Source organism: Centruroides vittatus, unplaced genomic scaffold (genome assembly GCF_030686945.1).
Source record: "Centruroides vittatus isolate TY-2023 unplaced genomic scaffold, ASM3068694v2 contig_549, whole genome shotgun sequence".
Lineage (NCBI taxonomy): Eukaryota > Metazoa > Arthropoda > Arachnida > Scorpiones > Buthidae > Centruroides > Centruroides vittatus.
Genome location: NW_027122325.1, coordinates 4,002,356 through 4,024,778, shown reverse-complemented (window position 1 = coordinate 4,024,778; position 22,423 = coordinate 4,002,356). Strand labels below are relative to the sequence as shown.

Here is a 22,423-nt window from a genome sequence, read left to right as displayed (position 1 = left end):
TCTCTGTAATTAGTACAAGTGTTCTATGATAGTATTATATAATTCATAACTATAGAATTTGAAAAATTTGTTTTATTAGAATCTGGATGGTTTATATTTTCATTAAAAAAATAATAATTTTCTTGCACAGGATTGTTTTAAATTGTTGTAACTATATTACTTTTAAGTTTGAAAAATTCTTCCTTAATTGAATAAATAAAACCATCAATTATTAATTATGTATTATATAAAAAGCAAAATAAAAATCAGAAAATAATTATGAAAAAATATAATTACTTAAACTGACTATTAAAAATTACTTAAAAATTGAATATAATAAAAAGGAATGATTATCACTTAAACTGTTTTTTTTGCAATCTTCAGCTAATGGTCATTTTTTTAAATGCAATTTTTTTTTTATTAAAATTAATGAAACAGTCAGTTGCTGTCTGTTTCATTAACATTACACTGTCCAATTAACATGTACACTGCCAACTATCAGAGATTTGCTGTAATTTCTGAAGTTACATGTAATTTAATGATTCAACAATTCAATACATTATAAACTAAAAAGTTTTTCTAAAAAGTATTGAAAAAGGTGGTGTGAAATTGTATATCATGGAAACAAAAATGACTACAACTGCAAATATATATGTGGCGCAAAATCTAATAATGATTTTTTTTAATGGAATTTATTGTAGTGAGTATTTTTATTTAAATTTTCTAGATTAAAGTAAAGCTTGACATATATTTCTCTAATTTTATAAAATTAGAAATGTGAATGAAATTATATTTTCAATCATCAGTGTGATATTTTCTGCATGTACTAACTATAAAAATTTATTTGTACTGTATTTATGAAATCAATTTTGAATAATCTAATATTGGAACTAAAGTTTTGTAAAATTAAATGGAGACATTATTATAGTACAATAGCTATAAAAATAATTACAGTATAGAGTGATCATAAAATGTGTGTGTTTTCATTTTTGGCTATTTTTGTGCATAACACTGTATCATATGAAAATTTATTTTGATGTGTTTTATCTTGAAACTTTGGAATTACTGCTGCAGAAAAATTACTGTTATAATTCCTAATAAAACAGAACAACCTAACAGACTCCAGCAAATAAATTCCTTTTCCTCTATCTGACATTGTCTTCCTAATTTACATTAATTATAAAAAAATGAACTGTTTAAGTTTATTTTATTTTATAAATAAAAAGAAAGAATTCTGTTTTTCTACTTATTGCAGTCATAATTATAAAGTGGGAATGATTAAGTTCAGAAAATAAAAAAAAAAATCAAAACAAATAATAAATTCTTAATGGTTATTATTATTCTCAACAAAGTAAGTACAATAAATAATCAATTTTTGAACAATTAGTTTGTAACAATCCTAACACATTTTAGTTATTAGTTTTACAAAAGTCAAATTTTCACTATTAATAAATCATAAGACCACCATGAAAACAAATATTGAGAAGCAACTTTTTGTTGATTAATTGTTGATTGTTATTCATATCTTCATATCACTTTAAATAGCCTGTTTGACATTAATTCTACCAAATTTTTTCAGTAGGTTGCTTTCAATATTATACAGTGGTACCTCGTACAACGTACTTAATCCGTTCCAGGTGCACATCCGTTACGTGAAACGTCTGTTATACGAAATGCATTTTCCCATAGAAATACATGTTAAAACATCTAATTCGTTCTGCAGCATAAAATAACCGTACTGTATCATAAAAAAATGAATGTGGAGTGCATTCTTTTATTCCTCTGCGTAACTCTGCGCGAGTGACATCCGTTTAAAAATTCCTGCGGAACGTGTTCCTACATTCCGGTGGGAGTACACGCCATCAAACAGTAAAAACGGCCTCTTGTAGCAGTAGTTTATGGTGAAAAGCAACATGGCGTCCTCCATGGCTCAGATAGTTTCGATTCCGGGTCCATTGATGTGGTTTTATGAATGAGAATTTAGAAATTGTGAAAGCGCGAGTTAGCGCACGTGGTGATGTAAGTGTCTTTACAAATTTTTTTCAAGGCTATTTTGAATGCTCTTTCAACAAATAATCCATTTTATGGTTAAATTTTACAATAGGGACTCTTCTCTTGCCTTTTAAAGAACATATTTTAGAATTATAGATTCCTCCATCACGATACTATCGATAGTGTGGGCGCCGCCATCTTTCTTTCTTTCACTGTCATCCCTAAATGCCCACAAACAGCAGCGCATTCCCGTAGTAGCGGAGACGCAGAGCGACCGCTATTAAAGAACGCACCCATGGAGCAGTCACTAATTATGCCTGAAAGTCCGTTGTTCGCAGCCAGTCCGTTGCTCGAGTCACGTAACGGCCAAACAGAAAGTCCGTTGTTTGCAGCCAGTCCGTTGCTCAAGTCACGTAACGGCCAAACAGAAAGTCCATTGTTCGCAGCGTACGTTATACGAGGTATCGCTGTATTGGTATATTTTCACATTTAAGTTACTGGACACTTGAAAATTGGCAATTGTTTTCATATACCTTTTGACTTAAAATCTCCCAAAAGTTTTCTAAGGGATTTAAGTTAGGACTTCATGATGTCCAAGTTTAAACATTAATTTTCTTTGGCTTAAACAGGTGTAGAGTTACCTTTGAGTTATGTCAGGTGCATTGTCTTGTTGATAGTACCATTTTCTTCTAAAGTGTGATCTAAATGGGAGAAAATGTTTTTGAATAACACTTGATAATTGTCAGATTTGACAATAATAAGTTTAATTTTAAAGTTAGCATTATCATCATAACAGAATGTTTTCCAAACTGTGACAAAGCCTCCACCCATTTATCTACTAAAAAAGTCCTCAGATGCCTTGTACAAATCATGCCAATATGCATTATTCCCATCTGGGCCATCAAGAATGGACTTCTTTTTGTTTGAAAACACCATGTTGTTCTATTCTTTGATCCAGGATATATGCTTGGCCCATTCTAAACTTACTTTTTTATGTGCCTCTGTCAATTTGGTCTTACCCTTTAGTTTTTTACATTATTTGATTTCTTGTTTTTCCTTAATATTTTCCAAACAATTATGTGCAAAACTTTTGCCCCAATTTCACATGAAATCTCTGTTGTGGACATATTCTGTTGAGTTGCCAGATCAAAGATACTTCTATAATCATGTGAGGACAGTAATTTTTTTCAACCAAATCTCTTGTCATTTTTCCCCAAAACATGATGAATTGCTGTTTTGGACATATTAAGGCAACCACTATGGCTCCTACTGAGTAATCAGCACAATAATAAATTTTCCAGATTTTTTTCTCTTCCCAATTCACTTCTTCCTGGCATGGTGTTTAACCACACCCACTCAAAAATGACTAATTTTAATGGTTTTTTAAAGTTTATGTGACATCAAAGAAAACCAACAAATCATGTGGATGATAGAAATTTTTACTAAAAGAAGGGATTACATCATTTTCTGATGGTAATCTTATAATTTATTAATAGTGAAAATTTGACTTTTGTAAAACTAATAACTAAAATGGGTTAAGATTGTTGAACTAATTGTTCGAAACATGATTATTTATTGTATTTATTTTGTTGAGAGTAATAATTGTTAATTTTGAGGGAAAAAAAAGTGTTTAATGGTTAATGTAGTGGTCTTATAATTTCTTAACAGACTGTAAAAGGAAAAAGAAATAATGACATTGATGAATATAAGGAGAACAGATTTAAAATACTTTTAAAATATTCTCTCCTTATATTCATCCTTTATTTTTTAATTAATTCTTTAAAATGAAAATAATTACTAAGATATTTCTTAGAATTTTCCATTTTATAAAATGGAAAATTCAGAAATTAATGAATTAGCATGGAAATGGTTTTTGGACTCTAGAAATAGAATAGTGATTGTAACAAGGCCAGAGATGATGCATAAAGCTAAACAGTTTTAAAATAAACAACAACATTTTCCAATAATTTTGGTAAACTTTTAGTGGATAATTTGAATCATTTTAAAATAGTTCTTGGATTTTTAGACAGACCTTATTCAGGATTGGGCAAACAAATTTCCAATTTTAATTAAAGATTACACACAAGAAGGTATAATTTTGATGAATCTGTGCTTTTTGCTACAACTAAAATGTTTTTTAAAATTCAAAATGGAAATGCTTGATAGTTGGAAATTATGTTTATATATGAAATTAACATAAAAAAAACTGTTTAAATACATTTAATACATATATTTATTACCAGAGAAAAATTCAAAAATTCTAAATGCTTTAAGAAATGCAATAAAAAACACTTGAAAATATTAAAATATTGAATTAAAAAAAAGGCATGCATGAAGACAGATAATTTTTTAAAAGCAATTTAACAAAAAATAAGAAAGTGTTTTTAATGTTGTATAAAGAATGCTTTTTCATTTGTAAGATTGTAATTGTATCTTTTCTTAAATTTTCATTATATACGATCAGTTGATGAACATAAAAATATAACTGACTTAGAAGCATTAAAAAATATCTAATATTGTTATAAAAATAAAATATTAAATATAAAGTAAAATATTTAATAAAAAGCTACAATCAGCAAGATTTTCATACTTTCATCTAACTTGTCCTGTAAAAATGAAGATAACCTTGCAATTAAAAATGCTATGAAACACTAACAACTAAACAATTCATAGGTTAATGTAAGAGTTGTTCATTTAACAAGTTGAGTTTTGTATAGTTTGTATTGTGATTTTTCAAATTTTCAACTGCAGTTAAAATCTGTGACTTTACACTCCTTTGGCTTTACACTGCTTTTTTATCTTTATTACTGATGATAAAGTAGAAGTGTGCTGTCAATCTCAGAGGTAGAAATTTGCTTGAATAAAATAAAAACATAATTTATCATGTCCTTCAGTAACGATGAGAGCCTATGGTGAATTTTAAAAACATATAAAAAAGTAAAATTTTATATTTAAAATTTTTGAAAAAGTCTAAGTTGTTGTAAACCAGGTTTCTCAATCGCCGGTCCACAACTCTAACCTGACCGGTTCGTGAAATCTTTAAAAATATGTATTTTACCTGTCCTGTGTTGTTCCGGAAAATTTTTGTGTTGACCTCATTGACCTGCGTGGGCGACCCCCGAACATTTTCATGTCTGCATCAGAACGTTTTTGATACTAAATATTGCTATGCGTCATAATTTTTATATTAAAACAAACTTTTGAAATTCAATTTTTTTTTTGTTTTTATATTTTTCAATATATTTATTTTGTTTGTGCAACATATAAAAATAATTTTTAATGACAGTAAACATGATTATTATTTTTAAAAAATTCGTTAGGCTTAACATTTATGAAAAGCAACATGGTGTCACAGGCAACGGAGAAAGGAAACTGCACGTGTGTGTGTGTGTGTGATTGGTATGACACAGGGATAAATTGGTGTTTATCAAGTTCTAGTAGCAATATCTATGTTGAAAAATAATGAGTTATATATATTTAGATAATTTTTTAATTCCATAGAAGCCGCACCAACACGTGTTTACTTATAATTTTCAGGTTAATCTAAACCTATATGCACCGTCATGGCCACACTTCCGGAATCTAGACACCAATAATCTAATCAAAACAATTAGATGCTTGTAATCTTTAATTAATATGGAAAAAATATGTATAAAAATAATACATTAAAAACATTTTAATAATAAAATATATTGAATTTTATTATTTTTAAAATACTTAACCTACTAAGCAAAAAGTGAAGTAGTAACTTTTTTTTTAACTAAGCCATTTAAATTTGTGATTTAATTTTTATAAAGTTAAAATTTTAATTGCTTTCATAATGAAAGGTTTGCCTTTATTTAATGGCTAAATTTACAGTCCTGAAAATGGTTTTATTATTATAGATTGTAGAATTAACTTAATTAAAATCCAAGTAATTAATGTGTAGCTGAGAGATGATGGCAACTATTATTTTCTAACAAAATAAATCTCCATTGCATTTAATGTAAACCTGTAAAGAATTTTGAAAGTTTTAAATGATTTAGAGTATAATGAAATACAAATTATCAGATTTAAAAAAAATTGAATATAACATCTCTCTTCAGTACCTTGGCATTTTTCCAGAAGAATTGGAAAACATTCAGATACAATATTGTTTTTATGAATTCTTACAATTGATGTGGTTATTTTTTAGTAATAAATAAATAAATTTATAATAAGGAAAACAAAAATATAAAACTTAATATTGAAACAATTTTTTTTTATTAAGTAGAAAATGATGTTTTATACAAAATTTCGTTTGTGGATTACCAAGTAAATGATAAAGGTTAATTTATTCCTAGTGCCATTGAATCTGATTTAAACTGCTTCTTCAGCCATTGATGTTTTGAACATTGAGAGCTACTGAATGCTATACACTGTGGAAAATAGTCTAGTTTGCATGTATTTTTCTCAAGTAATGAATTCAATGCAATAGAATAAAATTTAGTTCTGTATTTTCAGGAGCATAGTATAATTGAACAAATTTTTTTGACTAAAAATGTTAAGTAAAATGTTTTTAATGTTAATTGTATAAAAGTAATAAAAATGGTTATAAAAGTATCCAAAACAGTCATCTAGAAATAATTGGAATAGAATACATTCATGTGAAATTTTGTATTATGCACTGCTTCTGACAACTATGTGAAACTAGACTATATTTTAATATAATGTTTTACAAAAAGAATATCATCATCAATTTTACAATAGGAATATTTTCAAAAGAAATGAAATTATAATATAAATCAGGAAAAATAATTCAAATGAAAATAATATTTAATGATTTTAATGAAAATTAATAAATATATAAAATAAATTATCAATTTTATATATATTTATTTATTTAATAACTTAAAGAAATGTTATTAAATGAAAAATTTTTACCTTTTATATATATATATATATATATATATATATATATATATATATATTAAATATTAATATAAATACACAACAAAAAATTTGATCCTTATGGAAAAGTTCATAAAACAAGTAAAGGAAATTTAAACTGCATACTTTTTTCATTTATAAAAAGTGATTTAAGTTTTGAAAACTATATAAGCTTTGAAAATAAAATAGTATATTCAATGTTTAAAATGATATAAAAGTAAGATAAATAAACACATCAAATTACAGTAATAAGAGACTGAAAAATTTATTTCTAATGTAAAAGTTTACTAAAAAATTGTTTAAGTGTTTAGATTATAGAATAGTTTTTAAATTTATTTAGAAAAAGAACGAATAAAAATTAGAGTATTTTTTTCATACAGTGAAACAGAACAACATTGAATAATTTAATTTTTAAAAGTGAAAGATTTACAGTTTTAATGGATTAACTTTTTGCATAAATTTGAAGTTTGAATTTTAACTTAGTAGTTTAATGATTAAAAAAGAGCAATTGTAAAATTTCTTTGAAAATTTTATTATTAGTTGTTACAAAAATATGAAAACCTACAAATAGGATTTGCAAATAAGAGGCTTGAAAAAATGTTAAGATGAAAATAAAACAAGCATCTTGGTATAACAGTAAATCATTAACATCCTGGTATAAAACACATTTTCAATTAAAAAAATTTTTTAAAAACAAATGGGATTAACAAAATAAAAAGCAGTGTTATAATTCATTTAATATTAAAATTATCTAAAAAAATGAATAATGTTTAAAAATGCAATAAGCACATAAGCAATTGTTAATAGTGACAACTCAAATCACAATTTAGTCAAAAATGAAATCTTGACACATGCTGAATACTGATTTTAACTCCTGACTCCTGATTTAATGGTTGTAATAGAATAGTTTCAGTCAAGAGCTACTGATCTAAGTATGTGCAAGAATGAATGAATTAAAAGAATTTTAAAAAATTTTGAATAAAAAAGTGCATTGCCAATTAGTAGAAGCCTATACTAAATCAAGTATCATAGAGATAATTATATGGATACAAATAGTTTTGTACATGATTTTAAATTAACATGAATCTGGAGAACTATCATCAAATGCTCATTTAATACAGAAGTAAAAATGATCAATGGATAGATGAAGGGTGATAGATAAATAAGATCTCCATTTCTATAAAACTAGTTTGAGAAGGGTAACAAAAATAAATAAATAAAATAATGTTTTAAAAATATAGTGGAAAAAGAATTATTTTAAAAATCATTCATATTTTAAATGCTATACTATTTAGTAATATTTTTCTCCCCATGCATGTAGAAAAAAAAAAATATTCTGGATGATTTCTTAATCTGTTCCCGTATAACAGCTTGAACTTTGAATCTGATGAAAAACATTGACCTTTCAACAACAGTTGATGTTGAGAAAAACCAGATGTCCAATGGTACAAAATGCAAGGTCCAAAATTTCAAAGAAACAAATCAGTGTATCAGAATCTATACTAGATGTTGTTGTTGTAAAATATATTGTTTTATTTAATCAAAGTCTAGTACTGACAACTATAGTTTTAGACTTGCTGTTTTTATGAAAAGTCTATAAACAGCAAAAGCCTAAAACTATAGATGGCAGTACTAGAGACTTTGATTAAATAAAACAATATATTTTACAATAATAACATTTAGTATAAAACTCAAAACACCATTAATTTTGATTCAGTACTGTATATTTCCGCAGATAAGACGATAGTTGAATCTTAAAAAAAAGGCCCCCAAAATCCAGGTCGTCTTATAGGACAGATACAAGAAAATTAGATTGAAATTTATATAAATTAAAACCATTATAAAAAATGGACAAACCGTAATTATTTACTAGTAGAGAGTAGGACATGTCCACAAAATAAAATAGCCCATACGACGTTTTTGTGAATAGTCAAGGTCATTAACCGAATACCCGAATCAGTGCGAACATTTGCAACAATAGCAAGGCAGAAAATAAAATTTGTTCATTTGAAAAATTACGAATAGGACATAATTCTGTATACGCTATACAGTATTATTATCCAGATGATGATCGCCGATCTAAACTAAATCCATAGGCCATTGATAGTTTGGGGGTCGTCTTATAGGACAGATATATGCTAAAACTATAAAACTTTGCCAAAAATTTATACCTCATCTTATCTGAAGGTTGTCTTATCTGCAGAAATATATGGTAATTAAAACAATAAAATTGATTAGAAGTATAATTTACAAAATTACAAAATATTATTCAAAATCTCAAGCAACTAAGCTGACAGAAGAAAAACCCCTAATCTGTTCTATGCAATCACTTACAATTTAACAGGTACACATTGACCAGCAGAAGTAAAAGCTAGCTAGTTGTTTTGATAATATCCTTTTATACATTGCTGATTTTCTTACTGAATAGACTAACTAAAAATAAGATGTTATTTAACTTATCTATATTTATAATTATTTAATTATTATTTATATATTTATATAACTTATCTATATCTATTTACAAAAATATAAGTAAAAATATTGTTTAATATTTTAGCTATATTTAAAATCTACATTAGTAGGGTAAAATTCCATTGATTATTTAATTATTACTATTAAATTATTCAAATTAAGCCCTATCTGGAAAGTGTTGAGAAAGTAATTGAGGTTTAACATAACTTTTCCAAAACCCAAAATAACTGAAATAAAATGAAAAATAAATAAATTAAATAACTAAATATAACTATAAATCAAATTTTTTTTTTTCTTGCTACCACACAAGATCTTGGCTTGTAACGAAAGTACAGAATAACTTGTAATTTCAGTTGTGTCTTTGCTCTTTCCTTTCTATAGAGCAAACTTGTTTTGGCGTAATGCAAGAAAAAAATGGTTTCTTGTGGATTTATTCTGCAAATACATCTCTAATGCTTGTAAGATTTCAGAATTAGTGACTTTATTGAACTCATTGTTTTTTCCTTTGTCAGATATTCTGTAATTAATTTCTTTTCAGTCTTCAGAGGGAACAGTTTTCAATTTAATAATGGAGATAAAATAAGGATGACAATACTGCATCGACTTTCTTTTATTCACTGAGTCATAATAGTGAATCTGTAACTCATGTCTGATGCTGATTTGCATGAAAAATCATCAATCTTTACTACTATAATAATTGAGGAGTTTTTGACAAACTTTTCACTTGCTGTTCTTTTTTTAGTATCTGTTAATTGTCATGCTACCCCATCTAGCACAGCTTTTTCAGTTATTCAAAGACTGGATACTATTTCTTGACTAATTTTCTCAAATCAGTATATCAACTTGAACTTGATTTTTATTATGCACTAGCAGATAACCCCAGCGTTACTCGCACAAAAAGTAACGATAGCAAAGATTAAGGTCATTACATTATAGCCAATCTTAACCAGTTTCACAGAATGCAAGAATTAGGTCCCCGTTTCCAACTAATTAGAAAATTTGTAATGGATCTAAAAATATGTTCGATTTTCCACAAAAATGCAAAAACCGCATCTGTGCCGTAATCTTGCACGTCGCTTTCTCTTAATACTTCCATTGTTAACACTTTCCCTGCAAGGAAGTGTTAACAATGGAAGTATTAAGAGAAGAGAGGTTAAGTGTTAGGGAAGTACTAAGAGAAGAGAGTTTAAGGGGAAGTGTTAACAACCTCTCCCTGCAGGGAGAATTTTGAAAAATCCCTTCTTAGTGTACATTCTCTTGACGTACCCTATTAAAACTCAATGCAATCAAAAACGCAAAACACCACATCTAAAATAGTATAATAGAAGACGAGTTCTTCATAGTAAGCCTTAATTTTGTCTCTCTCCCCGGGGGGGAATTTCGATATCTATATAATAGTAGGTATATAAAAACACATGCATATTTGAATGCAATGTTGTGTCAAAATTTCAAAGTAATCAGTGAAGAACTTTTGGAGATTTAAGATTTTGAACAAACAAACATCTACATTTTTATTTATATAGATTATTGAAATTGCTTGCCCTTGTCTTTGGGTGCATTTCTTTATTTCAGAACATTTATCCCAACTTGAGTCTTGTTTGTTAGTTTATTGTTAGATTTCATGATCATAGAATAAAGAAACTTTTTTGAATTTTCATAGTAGTGGTTAAGGATTTATTAGCAGTGGTAGTTTTAGAATAATTATTAGTTGATTTTTATACATACTATTACTTATTTTTCATCTATTTCCTGATTAACTTTCCTGAGTTTCCTGACTGAGATACACACATTCATGGAGGCTTCCATGTGTTTTCACAAAGTTTACAAGGTTTGAATATTATCTGTTTTGTAGCCAGACAAAACACACTCAACTCTCTCATGTTGGTCAAGAAAATGCTTTTATCGGTCACAACTGAAACAAGTGAATTAATGGTCTAATAAAGAAGTATACTCTTTATTAATCAAAAACATTCATTTCATCTTTACAGTATCTTTTTGTGTGTTGTGCACATTTCCAAGTATTCTTCATATGCATACATACATTTTTGTAAATGGCTTGCAAAATTTGATAGGCATGCAACTGATCATTATTTTATATGTTGATTTGATTATAATGCAACACACAATGTTCATATACAAACTAGGCACTTATAGCTATTGTATGGCGATTACCATGTGTATGTATCTCTCCACTTTGCAGAACACTTATTTATTAATCAATTGTTATACATGTTAGATTCTGTTATTAGTTATTATCAGTACTTGAATTATTTTTCTTGACAGAATGTCATATTTCTGAACAGTTTAAAAAAATTAATAGCATCATAATGCTACTTTTTACTTACAATTTTTGTCATGAAGTATACAATTCTCTGAATTTTCCATTGATTAAATTTAAAGGAAGTTTTTTGTTTTAGATTCATTTAAAATCAACCTCATTTTATTCTTATAAATGACTATTAGAATTATTCTAAAAACAGCATTCTGATTTCAATTACTCTTATTATTTCTCCTTGTGTACTGTTTATTATATAAATATGACCTTTTGAGAAGAATTTACTTTCTTATTATTTCTGAAGTAATAAATGAATTCAGAAGTAATTTTTTCTTTATAGGCTTGTATCATAAGAACAATTTTTGTGGGATGCATTGTTTAAGAATTGAAGAATAATTATATTACATTTTTCCAGAAAACTAAAAATATTCTTTAAGAATAAGATTGGAAATTGTTGGTATAAAAGATACAGAATCTTTCTTCCACTTATTATAATAATAAGTGATAGGATACAGTAGGATAGGATGATAGGAACATATTTTTAATAAAAAGATATTTTGATTTTATAAATCAGACAAAGCTTTGATAGAATACAAAGATTGAAATTGTTTAAAATTAAATTATCAAAGTTGTAATTAAAAAAAAAGTATTCTTAAAACAAAACAAAGATGCTATAAGTAAAATCATATTTTTCATAATATCTATATGTATATTTAAATTACATTACATTGTTATTTTACAGGCTATTCATCAAATATCTGTTGTAAGTAGTCAAACACATACATCTGTTAACAGTCAACATCCTTATCATCAAAGTTCTCCTCCTCATGCAACCAATGCTCCAAGTGCTCATAGCCCTAGTACTCCTCAAGCCAGTCAACCAGTAGAATTTAATCATGCAATTAATTATGTGAATAAAATAAAGGTAATCACTGTATGAAGTTCTTGTTATTCACTTATATTATTGTGCTTTAAAAACATATGTAAATACAGTAATAATACTAATCTTTTAAAAAGACATTTTTCTAACAATGAAAACTTCTGGTTTAATTCTGTTTACTTTTTTCTAGTTGATGATTTAATTGTTTGATTCTCTTGAAACTAGTGTTCTGAGTTAATGAATTTTTTTCTGGATTTGATCAGACATACTAGAATGATCTTTAATGGTGTTTTTTTCCAGTAGAAGATTGTTTCTTATGTATCTGTTTCAGAAAAAATTTGATGATTTTATATTTTCCTTTAGATGAAGGATATCCTTTAAACAATTAGAGTTTATGCATTTTGTAAAAGATATTTCAATAGAGTAGAATAGTTTAATTTTTTTTTTTTTAGAGTTTAAATTTGAGTTGTTGAAAAAATATTTTATTATTTGTGAAAATTAACGTTTAAAATTTAGCTGTTAGATTTTTAAATCCACAGAAGCATTTCAAATAGGGAATATCTGTTAACCAGATGTAAATTGTTTTCATTGGACAAAAATATCTCATTTGGCAGAGTATTAGGCTAGATTCTCAGATTGACAATTTGAATTTTTCACTTAGTATTCCTTTTCTGTTTTTGAAATAGAAGTAATTATTGTGAATTTGAAGTTATTTGCATAAAAGGCCTTAACTATATAGATGACAGTTTATTTTTAGAAATATTTTTGATATGCTATATTCCAGGATACATTTTTAAGAATTTGGATATTTTTTTTTTTACTTATGTAATTATGAAAGACAATTTGAAAAAGTATTCATATAAATTAAAATGTGCTCAAAATTATATAAAATATAAATAATAAATTATGAAATTGAAATACATAGAAATAAAATTGAAACTATACTTTACTTCTTAAATTATTAATTTCTCACTATTGTTGCAAATTTAAGATTAGAGTTTTGAAAAATTTTCTTCAGAGCATTTATTTTTCTTATGTAAAAATATGCATTCTGATATTCACCTAACAAATTTAATTTACAGTTATTACAGATAAAGTATACAAATGTAATGTTTATAATATCTTGACTTCCTTTATATTTTACTAAACTATATGCAGATATAATCTGAATACACACACTGTATATATCAACACAACTACTCATATCTAAAGTATTTATTTCTCATTCACACACACAAGCACACAAAATACATACAATTATGTATATAAATTTAAATTAAAAAAAAAGCTCTGTGAATACAGTAGAACCTCAATTATCCAACATAAACTTGAAATTGAATATACTATTATTCTTAACACTAAGGATTTTTTAAAGAATATTTAAAATGATGACAGAAATAAACATCTTTGTAATGCATGTTATCTTTTATCATTTAACTTCAATTGAGATGAATCATTCATATTAAAATGTAACTACAATAACACAAATTTTTATTCTTAAACAATTGTATGTATTTCTCTGTTTGTCTGTACATTTTGTATTTATATGCATTTAATAGACCAAATACTGTGATAATTTTTAAAATGTTTGATATCATCTCAGTGTTATTGAACATGATTGCTTTTTAATGGAAAATTTATCTTAACCTTTCAGCAGTGGGAGAGTCAGGTATGGTTCTATCCCTTAGTAGTGGAGAATATACCCGAAAAATTTTTAAAGTATTTTTTCACGCAATTTTTCTCATTTCCGTTTTAGAAAAAGTATTTGTAAACAGTTATGTCTAATAAAGAAAAGTCTTTTTTTATTGTTACATAATTCATTTTTTATGTGAATTTTTTTTGCGGTAGTTTTTGGCTAGATTTTGGTGATACCCCCAAAAGAATTTAACGTATATATACGTCCCTCACCACTGCCACACGATCGCCCTCGACGTATATATACATCCCTCACTGCTGAGTGGTTAATATATTCTGCTCTTGGGACATTTTTTTTCTGTTAGAAGTTGAAGATGAACACATTTTCTGTGTTTTTCTGTCCATTTTCTGATGTTCTTCTAGTCTCTTTGAGATTGTTCTCTCCTTTTTTTCCCATCCATTTTACCCTGAAGAATTGTCTATAAAAAAAGTTTTCCTAATAATTCTTAGTATAATATATCAAAGCAAAAGTTGTTTTTCTCTTCATTATTTCAGACTTCTCCCTCTTAAATCTTGTTGTTATTTTTTGTTTTTCATAAGTCTGACTTGTTTTATTAATTATTCTCAGTCTTTTAAAACACCCATATCTCAGACATTTATTTAGTCTTTTTGTTATTTTCTCTGTTCAGGATTCATTTCATTGTCAGTATGGTATATTATCCTTTGTGTCTTTTTAGGTTTCTGTTAATTACCAGTAAAACTTTTTATTGTGCTTATATTCATATATTTGTTCATAAGCAATTTTGATCTTGTTTATTCTGTTCTTTACTTCAACAAGATTTTTTTTTTCTCATTCATTATTTATCATTCAAGGTATTCATATTTACTCATTTCTTTTAATCTTTCACCATTTTGTATGATATTCATCCTAATATTTTTATATATTAATTTTAATTTCATATTCTCTTTTCAAACTGTTTTTTTAATCCAGTGTATTAATGTAACCCAAAATTATAGTCTGTTGCTGTATCAATTAATAGCATGATTTCATTTGCATATCTGATATTTTTATTAGATATCCAAGGATTTTGATCTATTTCATTTTCCATAATAAATCTGTAAGATAACGATCAAATCTTACAGTTGTTTCTTGTTTCTGGTATGTTTTGGATAATATTTATTTCTTTTACAAATGATTTCCCTGAAAACAACATTCCAAATTAAAAGAAATATAAAGATGAATAATAATAATAATAATAATGAAGTATTATTGGTATAACTTATTATGTTATGCCAAGTTTCTTTATTTTAAAATAATTGTAGTGATTTAGTCTATCAGAAATTTTCTAAAATTTATTGAAACAGATATAAATATTCATTTAGTAACTAATTGACTTTTCTGTTGTGGTATTAATGTGAAGATTGCTTCTTAGAAGTCATTTAATCAGTCTCTGCTGTATTTTATTGTCCAGTTGTTTTAAGTATAGGAGTAAATAATGTTAATAAAATCTGAGGGAATCCTTTTGTTGTTTAAGAATCTATTGAATTTGCCACAATTATTTTGTTTCTTCTGATTTCTGTGTTAAAAACTTTCCAAAATATATTATCCATTTTACATATTTTTCATTTTTCCAGTTTGTTCATTATTAATTTGGTTTTCTCTGTTATCAATAGTGATTCTTTATTTATGCTGTTGTATTAAAAATTTTTGTGTCATTCTTATAGTTATGAAATTAATTTTAAAATTATTTTAAAAAAGCATTATTAATTTCAGAATTCTAAACTTAGTATTTTGAGCTCTAATAACATGTAATTTATGTCTGTTATTATAGGAATAGTTCTAAATTTAATATTTTTTTTTTTTTTTTAGTGTAATGTTAATTTAATTTCTTTATGTACATATAAAATTTTATATTTTTGGTTCTAAGGTAATGATTTGTTTATTTTTTTGTTTCAACAGAAATATAATTATAAATAACAAATTATTATGTTAATATCATATGTCATGATTCTGTAAGTGTTTCTGATGATGGATGTAGATCTGAATGCACTAGAACTTTTTTTATGATCTATTTTGATTTTTAAACTTTATTAAAATGAATATTATCTTTGAAATATTTTATTATAAAAATGGAGTTAAAAATTCTAATAAAATTTTATGTATGTATATTATATAGAGACTGGTTAAATTACATAAAAGTTTAATCAGTTTTTCTTCATATAACTTTCGACTTAATAATAAGCTTTTGTGTAAATATTATTTATTTAAAATCACTCTAAATTTTAAATATGATGACAAATATGAGCTTAAATCTAGTAATTAAAATGTTATTATTTCTAAATTCTAAGTTGGCTTATTCAAACTTCTTTTTCTTAATTATAAAGTTATTCTTTTATCATCTATTATATATTTTATATATTATTTCACATAAAAAATTTAAAAGATTAACAATTTCACTGCATTAACATCCCTAAAATGTATGCATTATCATTGTCAATACTGTGCAGAACTTAGTGTGTACTTTAGGTATTGTATCACACTTGAATATATTATAATTAGTTTTCCACTACATTTCAGTTGCATTCTGAATAATCTCTAATAATTATTCTTAAATGTGATGCTACAAATATGCAAAATTGTATTAGCATTACTGATACTTATAAATAATAATAGCAATATTGTAATTATTTTTTGTGACACCTGATGAAAAAAAAACACTTAACATTCTGCATAGTAAATATTAAATAGTAGTAATTCATAATGTTTGTGCTCTGTAACTCTGTTATGTTGCAATTTTTGATGAAACTGTTTTTGCATTAAGTGGGTGATGAGGAGTAACTTTATAATTATAAAAAAAAAAAGTGGAGTTTGACTATTCATTTTAAGTGACATAAATTGTAGGTGTATTTAGATTATTTTATTGTTATCATTTTAAATCAAATGATTGTAAATATTTCCAAAATATTTTAAAGTAAAAAAAAACACTTCTCAACAAAATAAGTATTAGTTAAAATTTTTACAACACCGATGTATAATTAATAAAATTTATTTTAAAACATTAGTTGAATTATCAACTAGGCCAGTGGTGCCCAAACAATGATCTGCTGGCCAAATTTGGCCTACTGCACAAATTATTCTGGCCTGCAAAGATATTTGAAGAATCAGTCATAAGTGATTAAAAAAAATCAAGAATTTTATAAATTATTCAATTTCCAAATGTACATAACACACTGTCTCTGTTTTTTAAGTCAAAGAAAAGAAGGCTTTGTATGCTTTTACAGATACTGATGTGTATATATTGGATACATGTTTTCTTTGAAAAATATTTTTTATATAAATTTACATGGAATGTACAAAAAAAATTTGTGGTCTGCTATCCAGAACTTGTGTGATTTTCTCACCGATTAAAAAGTTTGGGCACTGCTGACCTAGGCTATTAAATTACGTGTGTGTACATACATGCATAAAACTACAATGAAATATGCAATTAATACTCACAATATGTTTTTAATTTTCAGAACCGCTTTCAAGGTCAGCCAGATATATATAAGCAGTTTTTAGAAATATTGCATACATATCAGAAAGAACAGAGGAATTTGAAACAGGTATTTCTATAATATAAAATTTTACTGAAATTCATTATCTACTTTACAGAAGAAAAGCATATTAGCTTTTAAAAAACAGTAATATTTATTTATTGCAAGCATTGAAGAAGCTGGTATGAAGGAATGTACATTGTTAATTTGATACAAAATCCTATGTCCTTACATTATCTAAGCATTATAATGATTATTTTATAAATTTAATGAATATAATATAATTACAAATTACAGAAATTCTATAATTCTGTACATTTATAATTTGCATTATTCAAATTGTATTACATTAATCTTAATAAATAAATCAATCTAAATATGGAATCCTAAATATAAAAATATTTACAATTTTGAAATGTTGGAACATAATGCTTAAGTTCATTTTTTATGAACAATAGTAATTTAAATTTGTAACTTGCATCTTATCCAATTGAATGTAACAGTTTCATAATTTGAAAATATAAGTGTCAAAATGATAAACAGTTTAAATATTAACAACTTTATTGAAACAATTATATCATGCTCAATAAAATGAATGCAACAATTGTCTGTGGAGCTAAATATATTGTAAACATAGAGAATAATTTATCAGTAATGAACTCATAATAAAAATTTAAATGCAGTATTGAAAAAACATAATTAAAACAATTATGAAAAAGAACAATATTGAATTTGAAAACATGTAAAGAGAAATTTGTAAGTAATGAGAGAACATTTCCAGTGATCATCATGTTGTTTCAGCATTCAATTGATTAATCATAAAATTGTGACAAAACACTAAATCCTATTTATTTAGATAAATGTTAATAAGGGAAAATCAGCTAACATGATGATATAAAAAGCTATAATGAATATCAGTTATGTTTATTTAAATTTTCAACTTTATCTATTGATGATAGTTTCTGTATTGATGATTGCAAAGTTTCTGAAATGAAGATAATGAATGCTGTATGCTTATTGAATTTTATTTCCTTTTAGATCAGAATGAAGCTTGTATAAATTTCCAAAAATTCTAAAACTTATTTTCTCATCCTAAGCATGATCAGATAAAGAAAATGGTAATTTTATTTTACTTATTTTAATTTAAACTGTAAATACTCTCTTCCAATGATGTGAAATATGGTTATTGCTAAAAAAGAGAAAAGTTATAAACAAAATACAACAATTATTATTAATAAGCATCATGTTCATATAAATAATTTTCATGGCACATTTTGTTCATAAACTTTGGACATTTAACTGTAAAAGTATTTTAATACAATTATCTGTATTATTTAAATATTTTTTCCTATTTTACATAATAAATACAAATACTGATGAAGTCAAAAGAGTAATTACTGTGTTTACTATTTGAATGAAAATAAAAAGAATGGTAAACTAAATTTCAGGAATTATTTCTAAAGATCTTTGTGTTGTAATAACTACTGTTTTATAAAAATTTATGAATTATTTGTCCTTTATTGATAATCAAAAATGATATAAAATACTCTTACATGTAGAAAACTGAAGATATAGAAAAAGATTAAAATCAGTTTTATTGAATTTCCAACCAGCAGAAGCCAGTACAAATTATTCAAAAATAAAGCAGATAATAAAAATGTTGTAAATATCCAGTACTGATAAAACAGCAGCTGAAGCCTTTAGTATTGAATAACAAGAACTATGGATTAGAAATGTCTCTTCTAGAAATGTCCAAGAGAATGTACTTCACTTAGGATTTGTCTAATTTACTTAATTATAAATCTATGAAAGAAATCACAGTAGATATTAACACAAGATTTTAAGCTGAAGTTTTTAGATGTGTAAAAATAATAAATTAGAGACAAAGAAAACAAGGAGGTTAAACAAGGAAAAATCACAAAGACATACTGAGAGTTTTTGTCAGAGTAATAAGATGTGAGTTACACAATTTATCTTCAATAAATGGTCACTTGAAACATATCTTTAAGTAAAATGTTATCTTGAGACAATAAACTTCTTTTGAAGGCATAATTTGAGTTTATTCAAGTTAATTTTTGTCATCCAACAAACATTTGTTCAACCTTCAAGAAAATGTTTTCAAGTTTGTTTTGCAACAACTTCTAGTTTTATTACCATTAAACAGAAAAAGATAACTCTGGAAGAAACATCTGATACCTTTGATCAATCCTATCACCATTATGATGTCATAAATTTTATCAACTTTACACTTTGAGTCTAAAATAAATACTAATTAATTTTTTCAATTAAGATGTTTTATAATAATAATAATAATAAATTTACTAAATAATAATTATTAAATACTTGTTTTTTTAATGAAAGTCATAAGATCATAAAAAGAGTTCAAGTCATGAAAAAGTTAGATTTATTAATTAGTCTTAAGCTTTTTACCAGTACACTTTATTTTTAATGCTAATTGTCAGATACTCATTTTGTACTTAGATATTATATACAAAAATGAATGTTCATCACTTGAAAGATTAAGTACATGATATCTATGGACATCTTTCAATACAAATATGTTGTTTAATTATATTCTCACAGGAATTTTTAAATGCTAATTTCTGTTAATTTGCATAAATCTTAATTTATCATGTAAATGAAAATTTGCACAAATTACAAAATTAGTTCACATAGATATTCTTTAGTAAAAGTGAATTGGAGAAAAAGTTTATTTTAACTAAGTGAAATTGATTTTTATTGCCATTTTTAAGGCAAGAACAATAAAATGAACAACAATCACTTGTGAGTGAAGTTAAACATCATAGAACAAGATGTCAACTGATAACAGCAAATTGTTCTTGATGCTTTATTTTATGAAAAGAAAATTTTAGAAAGAATTACAACTATTAGAATATAATTAGAAAGTATATTTTTCGTAGTGGCTATGCTTAAATCTTGCTGTTTGTTATCTCAAGAAATTGGTTATTTCAATTGATGGTGAATATTTTTCACTAGTGGAAAAATTCAATGTTTGAATGTTTGCATGATATGCAAAACAGAAAAATGCCATTGCTGATACAATATTCTTTTTGCTTTTCACCAATGATTTGTTCTTTGTATTAACTAAGCTAACATATAAATTAAGTTTCCTGAAAAGTGTGACATAAATGATGCTTAGTGTTCCTGAAAGATACATATTTCAGGAAATAGTCTCCACATAAATCAAAAATACAATATATATAATTTTAAAAGTTACTACATGTTTTGTCAATTAGTCATCAAATTTAAATGAAAATGACACTTGAAAACAGAAGCAATGGAAACATGTTTGTGTGTTAATTTTCACTGGATGTAGTGAAAAGATGGTAAAGATTTTACTGCTAAGATAATATATATAGTTTCATATATACTTTAATACTATAACATAATTAATACTATCAGTTGTCTTAATTGAAGTAAGTAAATAAACAAGCATAAGATTCAAATATGATAAATATCATTTTTGAAAAGTCAGTTTAAACTTGTATAATATTTGGGTATTTTGGATACCCATATCTGAATTATCTCAAGAATAAAATGTAATAAAAAGTTGTTATTCAGGTACAAAATTTTTTTAACAGTTCAATTTTATCTTCTATGGATAAAATTTCTAGTTGTGTTTGATTAATGTTAATGGAGAAAACTTACTTTAGATTAATATTATGTTATGCTTACAATAAATGCTGAAAAATTGAATCCTGAACTCAATACATTTCAAAACTCTTGTCTGAAGATGAGATGAGGTATTGTTTCTTTGAGTTTTGTTGCAATGGCTGTGAATCTGTCCACTGAGAAAATTCAAATCTCATTGCAGCATCTTCTGGAAGCAGTTGTTGGACATGCTAATAGTGATAGAGATGTAAGCCAAAGCAATGCAAAGTTTGATTGACTTGATTATAAAGTGTATTCAGGTTCAGAGTTCAATTTTTGAGCCTGAGCAACAGAGGATTCAAAGGACAAGGCAAACAGATAAGATACAATACTAACCTAATGGGCTTGGGACAGTGAAATTAATATTGTTTGGCAGACCCTCCCGACTATAAAAGCATGGATGGAAAAATGATCCATTAGGATAGTAGAACAATATTATATACATCTGATAGTTTGCTCTCTTAAGGTAATTAATATCTATGACACATTAGCATTAGACTGGAGGTGGATGGTTGATTTAGATGCACATGACCAATCTCTATGATAAATCAGTTAATTTCTAAATTTGAAAAATTTTGAGTATAATATTGATTATGATTGTGGAATTTATTTTAAAATATTTAAAAAAATGAATTTATTATTAGTAATAAGGTGCCAACTTCATATAAGTTGTTTAAGATTGTTTCTAGCTAATTAATTTCCCAGTAGTTATATGTAACAGAGGGAAGGTAGGGTGATTGGTCAAAAAATCATCCCCAAGATTTTTACATTTTTGGACTAAGGACCTTGAAACATCTAAAAATGCAAAAAATTTGGAGGATTTTTCTATGTGTGATGGGGAATGATTTTGTTCACCCACTTTGAAGCTTAACTCCTGTGCCTTTTGTCAAAAATTCTGAAATTTTGCAGGAGGGTTTATATATTAGGGGATTAATGCTGTTAAATTTTGATGGTTAGAGATCAAGAGGGGGTTATGTTATATCTTGAGTTGGACAGACTTAATGCAGATTTTACTCATTATTAGCATTTACAATTTTTTGTTTATGAAACTCATCTCTACCCTCAAAATTAAG

The 22,423-nt window shown here is 25.9% G+C and overlaps 1 protein-coding gene across 4 annotated transcripts in view; it reads left to right on the top strand.

The window, feature by feature from the left end:
- LOC136978712 (paired amphipathic helix protein Sin3a-like) overlaps window positions 1–22,423 on the top strand; it is a 141,130-nt gene that overhangs the window by 73,637 nt on the left and 45,070 nt on the right. For 2 of the 4 annotated variants that reach the window (XM_067274489.1, XM_067274488.1), the window contains exons 9-10: window positions 12,369–12,551; window positions 17,661–17,747. In XM_067274489.1, the coding sequence (XP_067130590.1) occupies window positions 12,369–12,551; window positions 17,661–17,747 (270 nt within the window). The remainder of the gene's footprint in view (window positions 1–12,368; window positions 12,552–17,660; window positions 17,748–22,423) is intronic. The other 2 variants (XM_067274491.1, XM_067274490.1) reach the window with 2 other exon arrangements.